This window comes from Struthio camelus, chromosome 16, assembly GCF_040807025.1.
Source record: "Struthio camelus isolate bStrCam1 chromosome 16, bStrCam1.hap1, whole genome shotgun sequence".
NCBI classification, from domain to species: Eukaryota; Metazoa; Chordata; class Aves; order Struthioniformes; family Struthionidae; genus Struthio; species Struthio camelus.
The window spans coordinates 18,895,954-18,912,310 of record NC_090957.1 but is presented as its reverse complement, the minus strand read 5'-3'; the positions used below and the strand labels follow the sequence as shown (position 1 = coordinate 18,912,310).

Here is a 16,357-nt window from a genome sequence, read left to right as displayed (position 1 = left end):
AGCCACTAAGAAGTTTTTGCCTAAAGTCAGATGAAGCTTGACTCATCAAAAAAGTAACGTTCTCAGTATCCAGCAAGGATATGTTATTTCATAATTTCATAACTCAAAATCTCAAGCCAAAAAGCAGCACTAGCTTGGAAAAGGTTTACAGTTCCAATCAGTCTAAATAGGAGAGTGTTATACGCATAGTCACACTGAAGTAGGTAACAGAGATTAGAAAGGGGACGTGCTGCAATCAGTAATGAAATAACGTGTGAAACACAGCACTTCGTTACGTTAGTATTTTACATTATAACCATCTTTATCTCTCCACCTATTTTCTGCAATAATATTCTTATTAATGTGCATACTTTATTTGAAACTATTTTCTTAACATTTATCCTAGACTTTCCCAACCAAATGCTGTGGCAATAAGTTAAGAGGTAGCTTTATTTCTGTACAAATGGGATAAGCTTTGGTACATGAAAGCATACAAGTGAAGACAGAAACATGTACTGTGCTTGGCAGACTACAGAGATAGCGAGCATTTTATCAATGCAACAGCCTTCACTAGCAACCTCAGGCAATAATTGACAATGCATTTATTTAGAATGATACAAACAAGCCCAGAAGACATGATACGCTGTTCCTCCTCTTACCAGTGGAGAAGGTAACTTAAATAATTCATATGATTGGTGGGACACCCCGGGAAAACATTTAGGAAAAAAGAAAGAAAAAAAACACACACTTTTCTGCACATTAGGTATTTTAAGCATGACATAAAAATAAAGTACAACTCTCAGTTAGGTGTTGATATCCTACCTGAAGGTCTTTCACATTTGGAAATGGAATACCTATGGTTATAACTGCACGGGCATTGTCATCGCAGAAATCCAAGCCTTCACTAACTTTTCCTCTGCATACAGCTATAAGGAGTGCTCCATCTTGAACAAGCCAAAGAGGGATTTACAAATCATTCTCAGGGATAAATTAAGTATCAGAAGAAAGTTTCCCCAATATAGTTTAAAAAGCTAAACATAATATAGCATAATACAGCGTATATCAGTCCGGAAAAGGTGATAAGATATAAAAATATACACTTCATTGTCAGACAGTGAGAGTAACTTCATTTTGATCAATAATACTGAGATGTTGAATACCTACTAGCAAAATAAATTTGCATTATGTAATAGTGGTACTTAATTAGGCAAGAACCATGTGCACCTACTACAAAACTAAAATTGTTAAACCTTACACTTGCATTCCAAAAGCCATGCTATTTATTTTCCTACATACTATCATTCTTTATTCTCTATACTAGTATATAAGTACTTTGAGAAGAAATCTTATAGTGGCTGTAGTACAAGATGGTAAATCACAGCTATGCCATGTATGTTCGATTCTTTGAGAAGCTATAGCTAGTCTACACTCTGCTGGATGTGTAAATGCACATCCTTATACAATTCACCGCCTTTTGAATACTATTATTAGGATTATGCTTCATCCTGTGCTTCCCTATATCCTCACGCAACAATTCAAACAGCAGATACTCTCCCTCCGTTTTCACGATGACTTATTTAGCTGAGGTTAGAATCCATACCTTACTCTAACTGTGAAACATTATATATATATATATATATATATAAAAAATCTGAGGCATCTGTATCAACTCATATCTGAAGAACATACCTTTTTCTCCTTTACATTTTATTGCATCATAGTATATTTTCAGTAGTTCATCGAAGTCGCTCTTTGCTCCTCCTTGAGGCTCTGCAATGACTGTCTTGACCAGCTCTAGGTTTCTCCATAAGCCAGTATGCAGCCAGCGATCTTTTAATTTGTCCAACAGCTGAAAACAAACAAAAATCCAGGAAAGCAACAATGAAAGGTCAATCATTTGAACTGTTCAAATAAATCATATATCAAAACACTTATTTTTGTGAAATTATATTATATTATTCAGTATTTGCATTGTTCCACAGCTAATGTGACACTTAGTAAGTACGATGGCCGCTACTTTTGAAAATTAGAAACAATGTGGATTTTCAAGTTATCAAAGCAAAATTCTCTAAATCTATGAAAGTGGTCACTAGAGAGCATCCTCTGGTACTCCTCAAAACCAGAAAACTAGAAATTACCTGTTTTTCTGATTATCAACTAGGAGTTCCATATTTAAGACTGAAAGCAAATCCTAAATTTATTTGACATTAGCATTTATGTCTTAATTCTCCAATGTTTCAATACTTTTAAATTTTCCTAGGTAAGCTCTGGGGGAAAAGTATGGATGTAGGATTTATCAACAGCTTCCTCCGCTTCTTGAAGGGCCTATGAAGTTTGTTTTATACGTCAAATTCTGAACTGTATTTATTTTACTCCAAACAAATACACGTTCAAATCTTGTAAGCAAACAGCTTGTTTCACTTTCGCTATGAATATAATCAAAACATGTTCTGCCTTATAAAAAGCAAAGTCGGACATTAATACAGGATGTGTAGTCAGATGGGCGGGGGTCATTCTGCAGTTAGCAGTCATCACCATGCCCTTTTCTCATCAATTCCTAGACCGCGTTTTATCAAGGTAGGGAGCAAGAGAGTCATTCTTCCGCCTACCATATTTGTCTGATGGTGGACAGCACTGCCCTCAAGAAAAAAGGAAGGCAACCCACACATTTTATAATGAACTGAGCAGACCTGGTTCAGTGGACAGAAGTAAATACTTTAATTCACTCCTTTTACTGTTCAGTGATCCCTAGTGTGTCATTAACTGATGTGCAGTCGAGTTACCTGGCTTACGTACACAGATTTTAAATTCACAGAGCCTCTGTTACGGATTATGCTCTTAATTGGTCTGTGCTTCCCTCCAACTCCACTCACTCCAGACTATCTCAGTATTTCGCTTTGAGGTCTAAAACCTGCTCCTTGCGAAACCTGCACTAGTCCCAGCTCATTGCTCAAGAAGCTACGGCATCCCTTAACGCCAAACCCAGCTGCCTTTGTGATGCACTCCAGCCAAAATCTGAGGGCTCGGATGTTCAGATTCTTACAAACACACCCTTATAAAGTGTTGTTAGCAGAGACATCAGAACTCAAAATTTGTTTCTTACTTTACCGAAACAAAAGCCTGCTGATTCCAAAGATACAGCAATATTCCTTACAAAAATATTTAATCCTTCATTCAGTTCTACTGAGTTTCTTTCACATTTGAGAGAAGTACAACTCTTATTCATAATTGAAAACATGGTACTAAAAAACCTTCCTCCAAATTCTTAAGAAAACATCCTCTCTCTTTTGCGGGTTACTCAGCTCCTTCAGGCAAGTATCTAGGAGACCCTAATAGGTTCAGGTTTCTCTCTTAATTGACAGCAACCATCACAGGAGCTAATACACAGTTTTTGATGAAAACGTGCAAATTATTCATGAAAGTGAAAATCTTTGCAATAGCAAAACAATTCATTTAATTCACACAAAAGCCATTACCTCCTTGATTTGATGGAGTTTGCTGGATATGGAAGCTCTCCTATATGCAGGAAAGTACACACAAACACACAATACCCATGCTATAGACACAGCCACTACAACAACAAGAATTAGGGACACAACTGAATACAAATAAATAAAATATAGAACCCATACATGCCTCATGAGAGCTATAAATCAAGTGCAGGATTCTCATGAAAAATTATTTCACTTTAGTTTGAAAAAGTGCAAATGGGAGCAAGATATAATGCCAGGAATCACAGGAAACAGCCATTAATGTCCATCGTCAGTCACTTTTTCTACCCAAGGGAATAATAGCTTCTGCAATGCAAGGCAGTCTACATATGTTTTATTAAATCCTTTTAAAATGGATTCTCAAATGGTTTATTAACAAATGGGTCCTCCTCCAAGAGAGCAGAAAATATTGTTAGAAAGAATCTGTCATCTTCCCATGCACTGAAGGATGTTTACTTTGGTAGTTTTCTTTCTTTTTTCCTTTCTGCAGTCTAAAAACACCTGTAAGTTTTGATCCATAGAAACTATGGGCGCAGTACCTAGATCTAATATCTATCTTGTCAGCATCCATTTTTTGAGGCAGCTTTTGAAGCCTTCCCAAAGTCTGGGAACGGGGGAAAAGGTTTTCTCAAAGTCTCCTGGCATTATGCATCACTCTTAGGCTAAATCCTAAGGAAAAAGGAAAAGCCTTGCCCCTTTCTATTTGCTGTTCTGCTTTATACAGTGCCAGCAATTGCATTAGGGGTTTCCCATGTCATGAAGCAAGATAAAAGTCTGTGTAATGCATTTCACCCTAAGGCAAGTTCATTGTAATTTCCAGCACCTTAAAGAAGTTGGGAAGTTTAACTGCAGCAATCGTACTGCTGCAGCATAACATGGGAACGCATGTTTCCTGCGGTATTCGTTACCCCCGACAGTGATTTTTAAATAGCAAATACCTGAGACTGAGGGAGGGTCTAAAGGAAAACATCATAACGTGATGAGTTACTTACTCCAGTTTACAACTCCCTAGCTCTCCCTGCTACAAGCACCTGTTACTGAATTTCTTTACATAGAATAGTCCTTAAATGTTTTAGCACTTGGTTAATGTAATGAACGGATTGCATCTTGCCAGTAGAGCTAAAAAGGACAACTAAAATATTCCCTCTGTCAAAAAGTGCTTGGGCAATCTGCGGAACACTTCAAAACGTAACAAGATTTTCGAGAGCAGTACAGGGCAAAAAGGGATAACAAAGCCACACTCGTGATCTAAGCTGCTGCAAGAGTAAAATAACTCTGGCTTTACTGGCCAGTTTAACAACTGCTACCTATTTAGCAATACCTACCAATTGCATTGTATATTCTTACGCATTGTCAAAACTACCTGCTGTCTTGTTATCTATACATTAACGTAACAACTAAATAAAAGATATTTCAAGGTACAAGAGATTTGTATAAATTTTCTGCAACCCCTTTAAAACAGATTGCCATTTTACACTAAAAGAAAAATTATCCAAATTTCCAATATTTTTTTCATCTTGTTTATATATAAGGCTTTTTTCATGATTTGAAGTTCACTTTCCAATGTTAAGGACACTTAACAGTTTCATTGTTATTTGGAAATAAAGGGCAGTTGGGAGGAGAAAGTAAACAGCTATTAGGTTTTTCTTAATAATAAAAAAAAAAAAAGAATCACAGTATTGGCACCATTGCTAGTGCAAAGAGTCAGCAATTCTCATGAGACCAACATTGATCTAAAAGCCTTTTCCCATGCAGAGCTCTTCATGTGTTTGCTACTAGAATTTTCTTTTTGAATAAGCACTGCTTCAAATCCAAGTGTGTCTCCAGTGGGCTGGAAACGTGTTTGAAGGGTCAAATAGAAGTTCTACACACAGTCAGCATAAAACTTCAGAAATGGAAAACAGACATCTGCAGCCAGCCCAGAGGCCGAGCAGCAGAACCGGCTTCGCTAGTCTCAGTTGTGGTAGCACTAAGAGGGATACGATACACTTGGGATGGAAAAGGCAGAAAACAAGGCTACCACCCAACCCACCGACATACAAAAGTGACTCACAAAGACACACAGAGTTGCCATAACGTTGTACTCTTACATACCCTTTCCAGGATCAGTCCATTCGTACATATTCTACATACAGAAATCAAAATTTTTCATTTACATGAAATGAGTGAAGAAAAGACTTGGTGTCTGTTTTAAACGCAGCTAAAATCCCATGTTATAAAAATTTTCCATTTAATTTTCAGGCTGTATACATGTTCTTCTAATGCAATATAAACATAGGCATCGTAAGAACCCTTTCCAGTCACGGTTTGTAAAAACTGAGATTTCTGGAGAGACAACACGTGAAGAAGATTGACTTGTGCTGTTCCCGGATGAATACCTTGAGCTGATGGATTATAGGAAGCATTTCTAAAGGGAATCTAGCCCTAAACTAGAGGAATACAAACATGCAGATCAGGGACTTCAAATAAGGGATTCCTTTCCAATAAAGGAGTCCCCCAAAGAGGAGGGAGATGAAGAAGATTGCAGTCAATTTTTCATGTACTAAGACTAAAATACATCATTTTATTCACCTCGGACACAAACTAGGGAAATTACAAATTGTCTCAGGATCATTAAATAGTTCATTTTCCCAGATAATTTTGAAACAGTCTTACAGATTTGTTCACTTTTCACTTTGCAGTTCTAAAGAAATTTTAAGAAACTGTAGACATACATCTGCATATACATATATATGGACACATATCCAGCTGCACCTTTTTGCATACATAAAAGATGAACAACTATTTCAGCAATAATACTTAAGATTCAGAGAGAGAAAAAAGAGAACCTGTCAATCTGAATTGCACTCTTCAAGCCTTTCCACAATCTTACATTTTGAAAAAGGCCATAAACTCCACAGGTTCACAAAAACAAACACAAAAATGAGAACAAGAAAAAAAGAATACAAAGGCAATTCCAACTGCCGAGAAACCTTACTAGGATGGAGGAAACAAAACTAAAATATATTCATTTAAATAAAACAATAAAACCAACGCACGCTGTTCTAATCTTAAAGCTAGTCCTTCTTCCACTTTCATCTGAATTGTACTTAAATAAACTTAAAAACATGAGAGGAAACAGGTATCCCTGTATATTTTAAATTTAAACATAGATCAATAAGGTCTCACACCTTTCCATCTATATAACACTTAATGTCCTACCAGCATTTCAATTTCAATAACACATTATAAAAGAGAAAAAATACATCATAAATTTGTCCATGGGAGATGCACATCTGCAACTGATATTTTAAGCAATTCAGTAACCAAAAAAATCTAAACAGCCTATAGACAGTATTGCAAAAAAACTAACACTAAAACTTTATAGAATTAAATCATTAAATCATTTTTTGCTCTCTGTAAAATTTCTTTGTAAGTGTTCTTCCTCTATAATTCACAATGTGCATGAACCAATTAAAAAGACTTTTAAGACAGATAAGACATGCTATTTAAGACAGATATCACTAGCAGCAGATAGAGTCAGTGTACCTAAGGATATTGTCAGTATTTTTGCTTTAAGTTTTATGCTTGATTTAAATGTAATTTATACCTACTCTAGTAACAGAAGAAATTAATTTCTGCATCTCTCCTCTCCCCTTCTTCCACTGATCTCTTAAATCTCTGCTTTGCCTCAAAAGACTGAATAGCTCAGTCCTTCAAATGAGCGCTTTTTGACTTATCTAGGCAACAGAAGGAGGCAGCCACTAGCATAGACACCAAATTTATGCACTGAGTTCTATCAAACAGCTTTGCTTCAATGCAGCACTTACACTTCAATTAAAAATAGGTGTCAAAAACAAAGAAACTAAAAGCTCTTTTTCCCTATATGTACAGAAAACCTTACATTCAGATAGGCTGTCAAGAAGAACTGCAGTTTTCTTGTCTTACTAAAAAATGTTTCCCACCATTTGGGCTGTCTGAAAAAAATAGTACATGTTGCTTATATATCACAGCACAGCCAGAACTGCATCAGCTGTCTCCTCTCTTCCTTTCAGTGAAGGAGAAAAAAAAAGGGCGGGAGGAGAAGAAAAACCCTATAGATTCTGACAGATCCTTCTTCACATTTAAGCTACAAAGGACATCATATTTTCCACAAAAGTAATCCTCTGATGATCTCAAGGCACAGATGTTTTTATAATACATCTAATTCCATAGGTATTGCATTACCTTTAATAAGCTTTCAGGATGATGCAGTTTGCTGAGTCAGCTGGTTAGTTACAGCTGTAACTTTTTGTTCAAACCACTCTCCCACTGGTCTCAAAGCTCTCGTCTGTTCAGCATGATGGTTAATGACCGGGTTCGATGCTCTAATTTTACTTTAAAGAATAAAATTTGTCTCTGTACTGGTGATAATTCCAAAATATATTCAGTCATTAAACAAATTCACTTAGTCTTTCATTTAAACAGTAGTGGCCTTAAAGTAATCTTATTTCAAAGTAACCCTGGAGAACACATCTGATCAGACTACACCCACTTTTTTCACATCACTTAAATTGGTGTTACAACCTCATATAAAAATATTTCTTCAAGATCTAAGATGTTCTGGAAAGGGAGAGAATTAGTAAAAGTCATTTTAAAGCTCTCTGACCTACAAGGCTGCCAAGCCTCCATATTAAGTGATCCAGAATAGTATATGTAACAGACGTAGAGGACTTTAGAGCTCTTCAATTTGGGTGGAACAAAAGTTTACAAGCCAAGTCAATACAGTGGCACGGGATCAGTAATTTAATTCCATTTCTATCTTTTGTTAAAAAAAAAAAATATATATATACATAGAAGAAAGAAGGGGTAAGAGATACTTACTAGAAGGATTTGGGTGAAAGGAGAAAGCTGGGCTTCTTTCCAAGAACAGGAGGGAAAATATTTGGGTCAACTAGCCGGTAACCTCTTATGTCCATCATTCAAATTTTAAAAATAAATGTGCAAATAGCACTCCACAACTATGAAAAATAGTGCTATAAAAAGCACACTATATTTAATAAGAATATAATGCCACAAGTATGAACAGAAAGTAATCAAAATCAGTAACATTTATGAACAGCACCACAAATATTAGATGTTTTCAAAAAGTCTGTAAGAATCTGTACCTTTTAGTCACAAGTAATTTACCAAACTGGGAGAGCTAATTGACATTTCACCTTTTTTCTCTTCTTATCCTTCTTAATCAACCTGCTTATTTTTTCAATTGTAATTTTATCTTAATCACGTTCATCACACACCCACCCACCCCACCAAAACTTTGCTTGACACCCAGTCCTTTGCACTGCACTAGGGCAGGGACTGTATCAGCCAAGAATAACTTAGATCATTGAATTATTTAAACAGTTGTTTGCACTCAATTAGATTTTCATGAAAGGTTAAGCAATAGGCATTCACAGAAACGTCTTCATGTTTAAGGGAGGTATCCAACACACTACAGGCAAGTATTTAAAATTATTTTAAATGATTAAGCTAATACAGAATACTAACATAACCATTCACAAAGAAGTATTTTAAGCTTCACATTCCAAGTTCTGCATTTCTAATTATCATACGTTATACTTCCTCAAAAACAGAACGCTAAAATATCTGTGCTCAGAATGTTTCATTTGTGAAGTAAAACTACTTTCAAAATAGACATGTGTTGTTCACTGTACATGGGAAACTGGAAAAATACCAAATACGCATAAAGCACACATAAATTATGCCACTTTTAAATCGTTTCCATTACAGGTTTAGCCAATACATAACAGAGATGTTACCTTTAAATGCATTAATTCCTACACCTAAAAACAAGTGATTTTTTTTCCTTTATGGGCCAAAAATAAACAGCATTTTACAGCATTTTAATGGAAGCAGGCCACATAGAGATGCTATTCTTATACATGGCAGGCTATGCTTCCTTTCTGCCGGACGTTTCCCCAACCATTTATCATCATAGCTGGGCTACCACAGGCAATGAAGAGAAGACTTCTTTTACAAAGTAACAGCTTCTAGACGAATTTTTGTCTAATTTCTTTTCTCAAAGTGTCAGAGAGGCTCTGTAATTGTATGTTCCATAATTGCAAAATAGAAAATACAAAATACCAAAACAAAAAAAAAAAAACCACTCCACAACCCACATGTTTCTGCTGGAAAAAAGAAAGCATTCTGTTATAAAAGCAATAGGTAAAAGAAAATAGAGAACATAGTACGTTCAAAAAAGAGATTTTAATTTCTTTGTCTTAAGGGACACGAAGACTAGGAAATATAAAGAGGAATTTTAATGCGGAAAAAGCTCTTAGAAAAGTCTGAAATAAAAGTAGAGATTGTGAAGGAACGAGACCAGAACTTATACTCATCTAAGTACAACTTCCAGAGGAAAACACAAATTCCTCACTTTTTCAGAATCTCTCCTTTTGGACTGATAGGGCAGATCCTTGCCCTTTGTTATAGCAAAAAACAAATCGAGTGCATAAAATAAAACTGCGCCTATTTAAAGCAAAAACAGTTAAAAGGAAAGAGATGTTAAGAACTTACGGTTGCACAGGTAGTCACGATCACAAGAATGAAATAAAATTGCTGAAACTGATCAGTGCTTAGCATGTTTTTCCCTCCTAAAAGAAAAGTTACATTTTATTCGAAAGACTAGCAGTCTAGAGATGGAATTCAAAAAGCTGAAAACCTCTATCCAAATCACATTTATTCTGACATTTTACATTTCTTCCAGAGTTATAAAGAAAGATCATACAGGCTTTTAATATTCTGAACAGGTGGTCTGTATCATGGACTCTTTCCCCTAAGCATCTCCCAAGAGAGAGTTGTCCTCAGTCGGAAATCTATATTACTACCGCATGTTCCATTTCGAGAGTTTTTTCACTTAGATCTCCTATACCATATCTTCACAACAGGAAACCAGCCTGAAGAACAAAACTTGCTAAAACAACATAGGTTTCCTATAATTTCCAAGAAGTGGTGTGAAAAAGTGTCTGTTTAAGCACTGTACTTATTTTCTCGAGGACAATTTTCAACAAACATTAAAGGAAAAACTCAAACATTAGGACCAAGACTCATGTGCTGAAATATCTACATATGCTAGGAAATGCAGAATAAAATCTGCACTAGCCCACACTGGCTTGGCAGACACACTGTTTTTTTTTTTTTTTTAAAAAAAAAAAAAGGAGAGAGAGAGATAAAAGCAATCACGCAACTCAACTACATAATTAAACTAAACCCTGAACATGGTGAAAACTCTGTATTATGAACAAGACTCTGATCACCATGTGCACACTCCAGCACAATAAAAGGTGAATAATTCATAATCATTTTTGAGGAAAGAGTATGCATCACTCAACTTGGGGGAAACACAGGGGATTTCACTGGTATGATTTTTCTGCAGGGACAGTGACAAAGTGCCACGCACCAGCAGGAAACTGAAGCACTGAACTGTGTTCCATGTGCCATAAATCAACACTGCAGCCTACAGGATGTCTCTCTGGTACCAACATACCATCAATTTTTCAATAACCTCCTTAAATAATGGAATATGTGAACGGCGACAACAGTAATGAAAAATGAAATGTTTTGCACACCAAAGACTCTAGAATAACGTGGCTAATATGTTGTTTCTCTAGTTAAAGAAGTTTTTTTATATAAAATCTTTCCCCCCAAAACCATCATGTTTTACCACAAAACAATCTGGTTAGCCTTTGAAATATTCAGCCTTTGAGCTCTTTCTAAACAGCTGTTTCTAAGCAATCTAGTTTAAAATAAGATTTCTTTTGCAGTTTTAGTCTAAATGAATTAATTAAATTAACCAAGACAATAGCTTTCTGTGTTTCAAGAACTGCTTGTACATTCACCCTGGGCCACCACTATACTTTCACTTTCTGCTGAGAGAACTATCCTCTATACAAAGAAAACTCTCCAGTAAAATCGTTTCCAAAAGGACTGTTTAGAAGCTGCTTCTGAATCAAATACAAAATAATTAGTAACTAAAGAACATGTATTCATTAATGAGGTCAGCATCCTTCATTGATGTCCTCTTCTTTACCAGTCAAAAAAGAAGTTCAGTCATCTTTGACCTCTTTTTCCCCCAGAATAGAGAGGGGGAGAGGAAAAAAAAAAAAAAAAAAAAAGACAAGATTGTCTTAGTGGCACATCAGCAGTGAAGCACAGTGCCATGTGGGAAAACTGTTTCAAACCAGACATGTAGTCCTAGGCATTAGGCCAACAGAGCCTGTGAATGCTGTGCAGCACATACAGTAAATGGAGGTAGTTAGATGCATGTCAAGGCGAACTGGCTCCAACAGTGGGCGAATAATAGTAGGTTTTTACTTTTAATCTTCTACAAACACTAGCAGAGCAAATATTTTTAAATTTTTAGAAACATTTAAAATCTGTATTTATTAAATCACTTTATGAATAGGATTAATTATTACTCTCTTTACTGTCTCACAAAGGTTAGTGATTTTTCCATTGTTATGTAGCAAGCCAGTGCATGCAGAAGAACCAAGGCAATTCCTCAGCAACACAATCACGTACTGTATTTGTGATGCTTGACTCTGCATAGGTAAGTACACAAAGATAAGTTATAACGCAAGAGAAAGATATCAGCTTTGATTCTCAGAGTTGCCTACAAGCTCTCATTTGGGGAGTAGGATTACTCTCCTGACAAATTAGTATAATTCTGGATCTAAGTCAAAGAATAAAACAAATGTTAAAATACAAAAATGCAAAGTGGTAAAACTTTCCACTATCATGACAATGCAAATGACAACTCTCATCAACGACATCAGCACTAGAAAAATGCTTTTCAGCCAACGGCAATTAATCAAGCAGCAAGAAACTACACAATGACTTCATTAAAGAAATTTTAAAGCAATCTGCCACAGTCAATTAAGTGTATAATATTTCTATAACAAAAGAGATAAGATAGGGTTCTACAGGTAAAAGAGCATGAAGAATAAGAATAAATCAGGATGAGTTACTTATCTCACAAAAAGAACCTGATGATCGGGAGAAAAGCTAAGGGTAGGATCGTTAAACACACATTTTACCATAAATCCACTGTCCTCACTGGAACTGTGCTGACTTTCACTAAGGAGCTGGTTTTCTGTTTTAGAGGTCTGCTTGGATTTTTTTTTTATTTTTTAATTAAAGTTAGGACTCAAAGTATCCTTCCCTTCCCAATGAAAAAGAATTATCTGACCTTACCTAAGTTGGAACAACTTTTTTCACTGCATTCGCAGTGAATGCGCAATGTACCTCCACCAACCCAGTTGCCTCTTCCTCTCCTCACTCCCAAACGGGGGAAGAGAAAGGAATAGCAGACTTAGTAGAATAACTGATTCTTAAGAAAAGAATTTCTCACCTCATGATCAAAAATAGAAAAAAAAACAGTTGAAAGAAAGGTTTCAAATGTCACACTGCAATTTGTCTACTAATCATCCAAATGCCTCATTTGCAAGCCATAAAACAGAACTTTGAAGATTAACTTTGTTTTGTGAAACCTATTTGCAAAAAATAAAATCTTTTCATGAACTCTGATCTGAATAAAAATGCAATGGAAACTTTCACAATACACTCTCACTAATTAAATTGTATCATTAAAAAAACAAACAAACAACTTTCTTAGCTGATTAGAAAGTAAATCTAAGACATGATTTTCAAGTACATGATTTTGTAGGCTTCCTAACCTTACAATGAAGGAGGTTTTTTTTTTTTTTTGAAGTTAAAATAGCCTGTGTATCACTTCAAAATGTTTAAATTCAAATTTTTGTATATGCTGTTATATTGCTGATATAGAACACATTACCTAAATATATGCTTTCAAATTCATTTTATCTTATACATAGTGTTTTTCACACATGAAAAGGCTTCAGTTTCCAGGAACGTAGAAGCATGTAATCCAGGATGTTTTTGTATTGGGCAAATTTTGTGTTAATGGAAGGCAAAAATGAAAAAGTAAAAATAAGTAAGCAGAATAATCCAGAAACAGTCCACTCTCACTCCCTAGAGCCCACCAATGCAAGAACATTTCCTTCAGCAAGGGTAAAAAGTAAATCAGCAGCAGAATGGCACAGTATATGTAAGGTAGTAAAGGTAAGCTTGTATGGTCATGGAAAGCTACCAATAGTGCAATAAAAACGTTTTAATGTTGCAAATGCATCTACTTTAGCTGACATCTTACCTTGTTCATTAATGCATTAATAATAAACTTCAAAGGTAGGAGTTTGAATATAAACATCACAAGATTGTGATCTGTCTACTGGCACATTGATTTTCCACATCTCTATCACACCAGGCAGTGAAACTCTAAGAAATGCCAAAGGGACCAGGAGCTCTGTTGGTTGCAATGGTACAGAACAATAGTAAGGTCAAAGTAACCGGTGCAAGATGTACTTAAAAAAAAAAAAAAAACAGTTGCTCCTATGCATTGTTCCTTATTAATAATTACTGTTTTAATCTTGCTTTCTTTTCCTTTTGTTAAAAGCTCTTGAGGAAAAAACATGTTGACTGTAATTGCTATTTTCTATTTGGACTCTTGTACTCACAAGCTGAGCTGCAGCACACTTCTCATCTGTGAAAACTCATTTCCAATGCAGTTGCTACTTAAATGGTAGGAAAAATATATAAGCAAAAAGCGTTAATTACAATGGAAATTATAGCATGTGTTAACTAGATGCAACAATTCAGCTTGCAGCATTTTGACAAGCCAGAGCTCAGAAGTGAGCAACAATAATAGATTTTTAGTTTATCTTCCTGATGCTGTATGCTCAGGGTGTTTAAACTAAGAGTGTAATAAAATATTAAACTACACTGCTTTCAGGGTGTGAAATTCACAAGGAAAACACTCATCTACCAGTATGGCATATAATTTTTTTAGACATAATATCCAATAATCTGCCACAGACTGTCGCTACAGATTCTACTTTATACAATGTGCAGATGCTACCAGAAAGTATCTGCTTGATGTAAAAAGCAAGCGCCACAGGGCACTTGAATAATTGCAAGTCCCTTGCTGGTCACTGTAGCAGTTCAATAAGCCACAGAAAGTATATTTGTTCAGTCTTCACAGCCAGTAATGCAAGAAGATAAGGTGGCACCAACTCATCCCTAGAAACCTCCCTTGAGCCAACAGCAGTGAACCACTACAACATTGTAGCGCAGCCACTGTCAGTGGTTGCTCTGGTGAAATCAAGAAGGGGCCGCACGTAAAACACCTGGTTGCAATAACCATGATGTATGAATAGCAAACAGCTCCTCTATTCTCCTAATCTCTCTCTCATTTTCACATCATGTGAACGATGAACTGCATGTTGTAGCTTGAAAAACGGATGAATGTGATTGTGAAAATACCATAAAAGTTTTTTTGTTTGCTTGTTTTAAGGAACACATCAAATAATCAAATTCACATCCTGACCTCAAATAATAGTGTGGCTCAAAAGATGATCTCTTCTCTACTATCATCTAAGTCTTTTAAGAAATATATGCACAAATTTGACGAATGCACAACATATACACACACAACATGTTTGTATATACACCTACATGCACACATCCTTACGTACAACTTTTAAAAGAGAATATAAAATGCAGTTGACAAGATAGCAGGGTGATAGGCTCCATAATCCAGAAGATACCTTTCAAACCTGTATTCTTACACTGCCTAAATATACGTTACTTATTGTAGCACCACTCTGGAGAAACAAATGTTACAAAAATGAGGGTTTGGAAATTTTAAGAGAATGTATTTGTAGTCCCAACCTCAGTAAGATATCATAGCGGCTTATCATAACAGCTCTCGCAACAAACAGCGACATCAGGAGTTTGGAATTTAACATGCAAGCGCACCAGCACTACCGCCGATAACGCAAAACGCGGGAATTAAAGAATATACTTTTAAGTACTTTAAACAGCTTAAAATGCCAGCCAAAGCGTCCTTTAAACGTAGTTCTGCTTTGGTGAGCCAAAAAGGGACAATTTTAACACAACTGAAATCTAGAGATGGGGAAGCGGACACCTTTATGCTCAGTCACCAACACATAACCGTCACCTCCAAGGGACTACTTATCGCACTCCTGTTCCACAGGCTATTTCTACTGTTTAGTAACTACTGTATAATTCTCTCTAACGTCATTTTTTGATCTCCAAGAGATAAAGTTTGTTTCTTTGCTCTGTAACTTGAACACCTTATTGCCACCAAGCATAGGCTCTGGGCATGAGGCTGCAGCTTTACTAGTAGGCTAACGGCAGGCAAGTCAATATGCAACCACCTCACCTATCGCTGTGAAACCACACAGTCTAGGTCAGCATGCTGCTGTCACACCTAATTGAGCAATGGTACTGTAACTCGTTATGAGACATAGCACAGCTACTTAAGCCATGATCCTGTAATTCATACAGCCAAGCCTGACTGTTCTGTGTTCACGTTTGCAGAATGTTCTCAGGTAACTCGCTTGCTATGTGAGGAATTTTGTGGAATAAAAGAACAGCCTGGTGCCTGAAAAAATACTTCCTCAACAAAATCCACGACGGTATGGCAATATATCGTCATGTAAACAAGTATAATCTAAGCTCCCATGTATAACAAGAATAAAGACCTGATTTTTTTTAAATAGACATTTTTCCTCAGTGTGCCTCTGAAGAAACCATTATCCAAAAGAAAGATAAACAGAAACGGCCTCTGAAAGACCTACCCAGGAAAAACAAAAGCAGAAGTTTGAAGCTGAAAGTAGAAACACATGGACCAGCTGAACATGGAAATTAAGGCTTCACGGCAAACCTCTTTCACGCATAGCTTGACAATTTTGACCTTACAGAGGGTAAGACTACATGGTGACAAGGACTTGGATTACCAGTGATAAATCTAGAACTTTTGCTTGAAG

General features: G+C 36.1%; 1 protein-coding gene across 6 annotated transcripts in view; it reads right to left on the bottom strand.

The window, feature by feature from the left end:
- The window catches only part of BRIP1 (BRCA1 interacting DNA helicase 1), a 78,987-nt gene that overhangs the window by 23,055 nt on the left and 39,575 nt on the right, over window positions 1-16,357 (bottom strand). For all 6 annotated transcript variants that reach the window (XM_068910182.1, XM_068910179.1, XM_068910176.1 and 3 more), the window contains 2 exons: window positions 1,669-1,828; window positions 802-923 (listed from right to left, as the gene is read on the bottom strand). In XM_068910182.1, coding sequence (XP_068766283.1) covers window positions 802-923; window positions 1,669-1,828 — 282 coding nt within the window. The remainder of the gene's footprint in view (window positions 1-801; window positions 924-1,668; window positions 1,829-16,357) is intronic.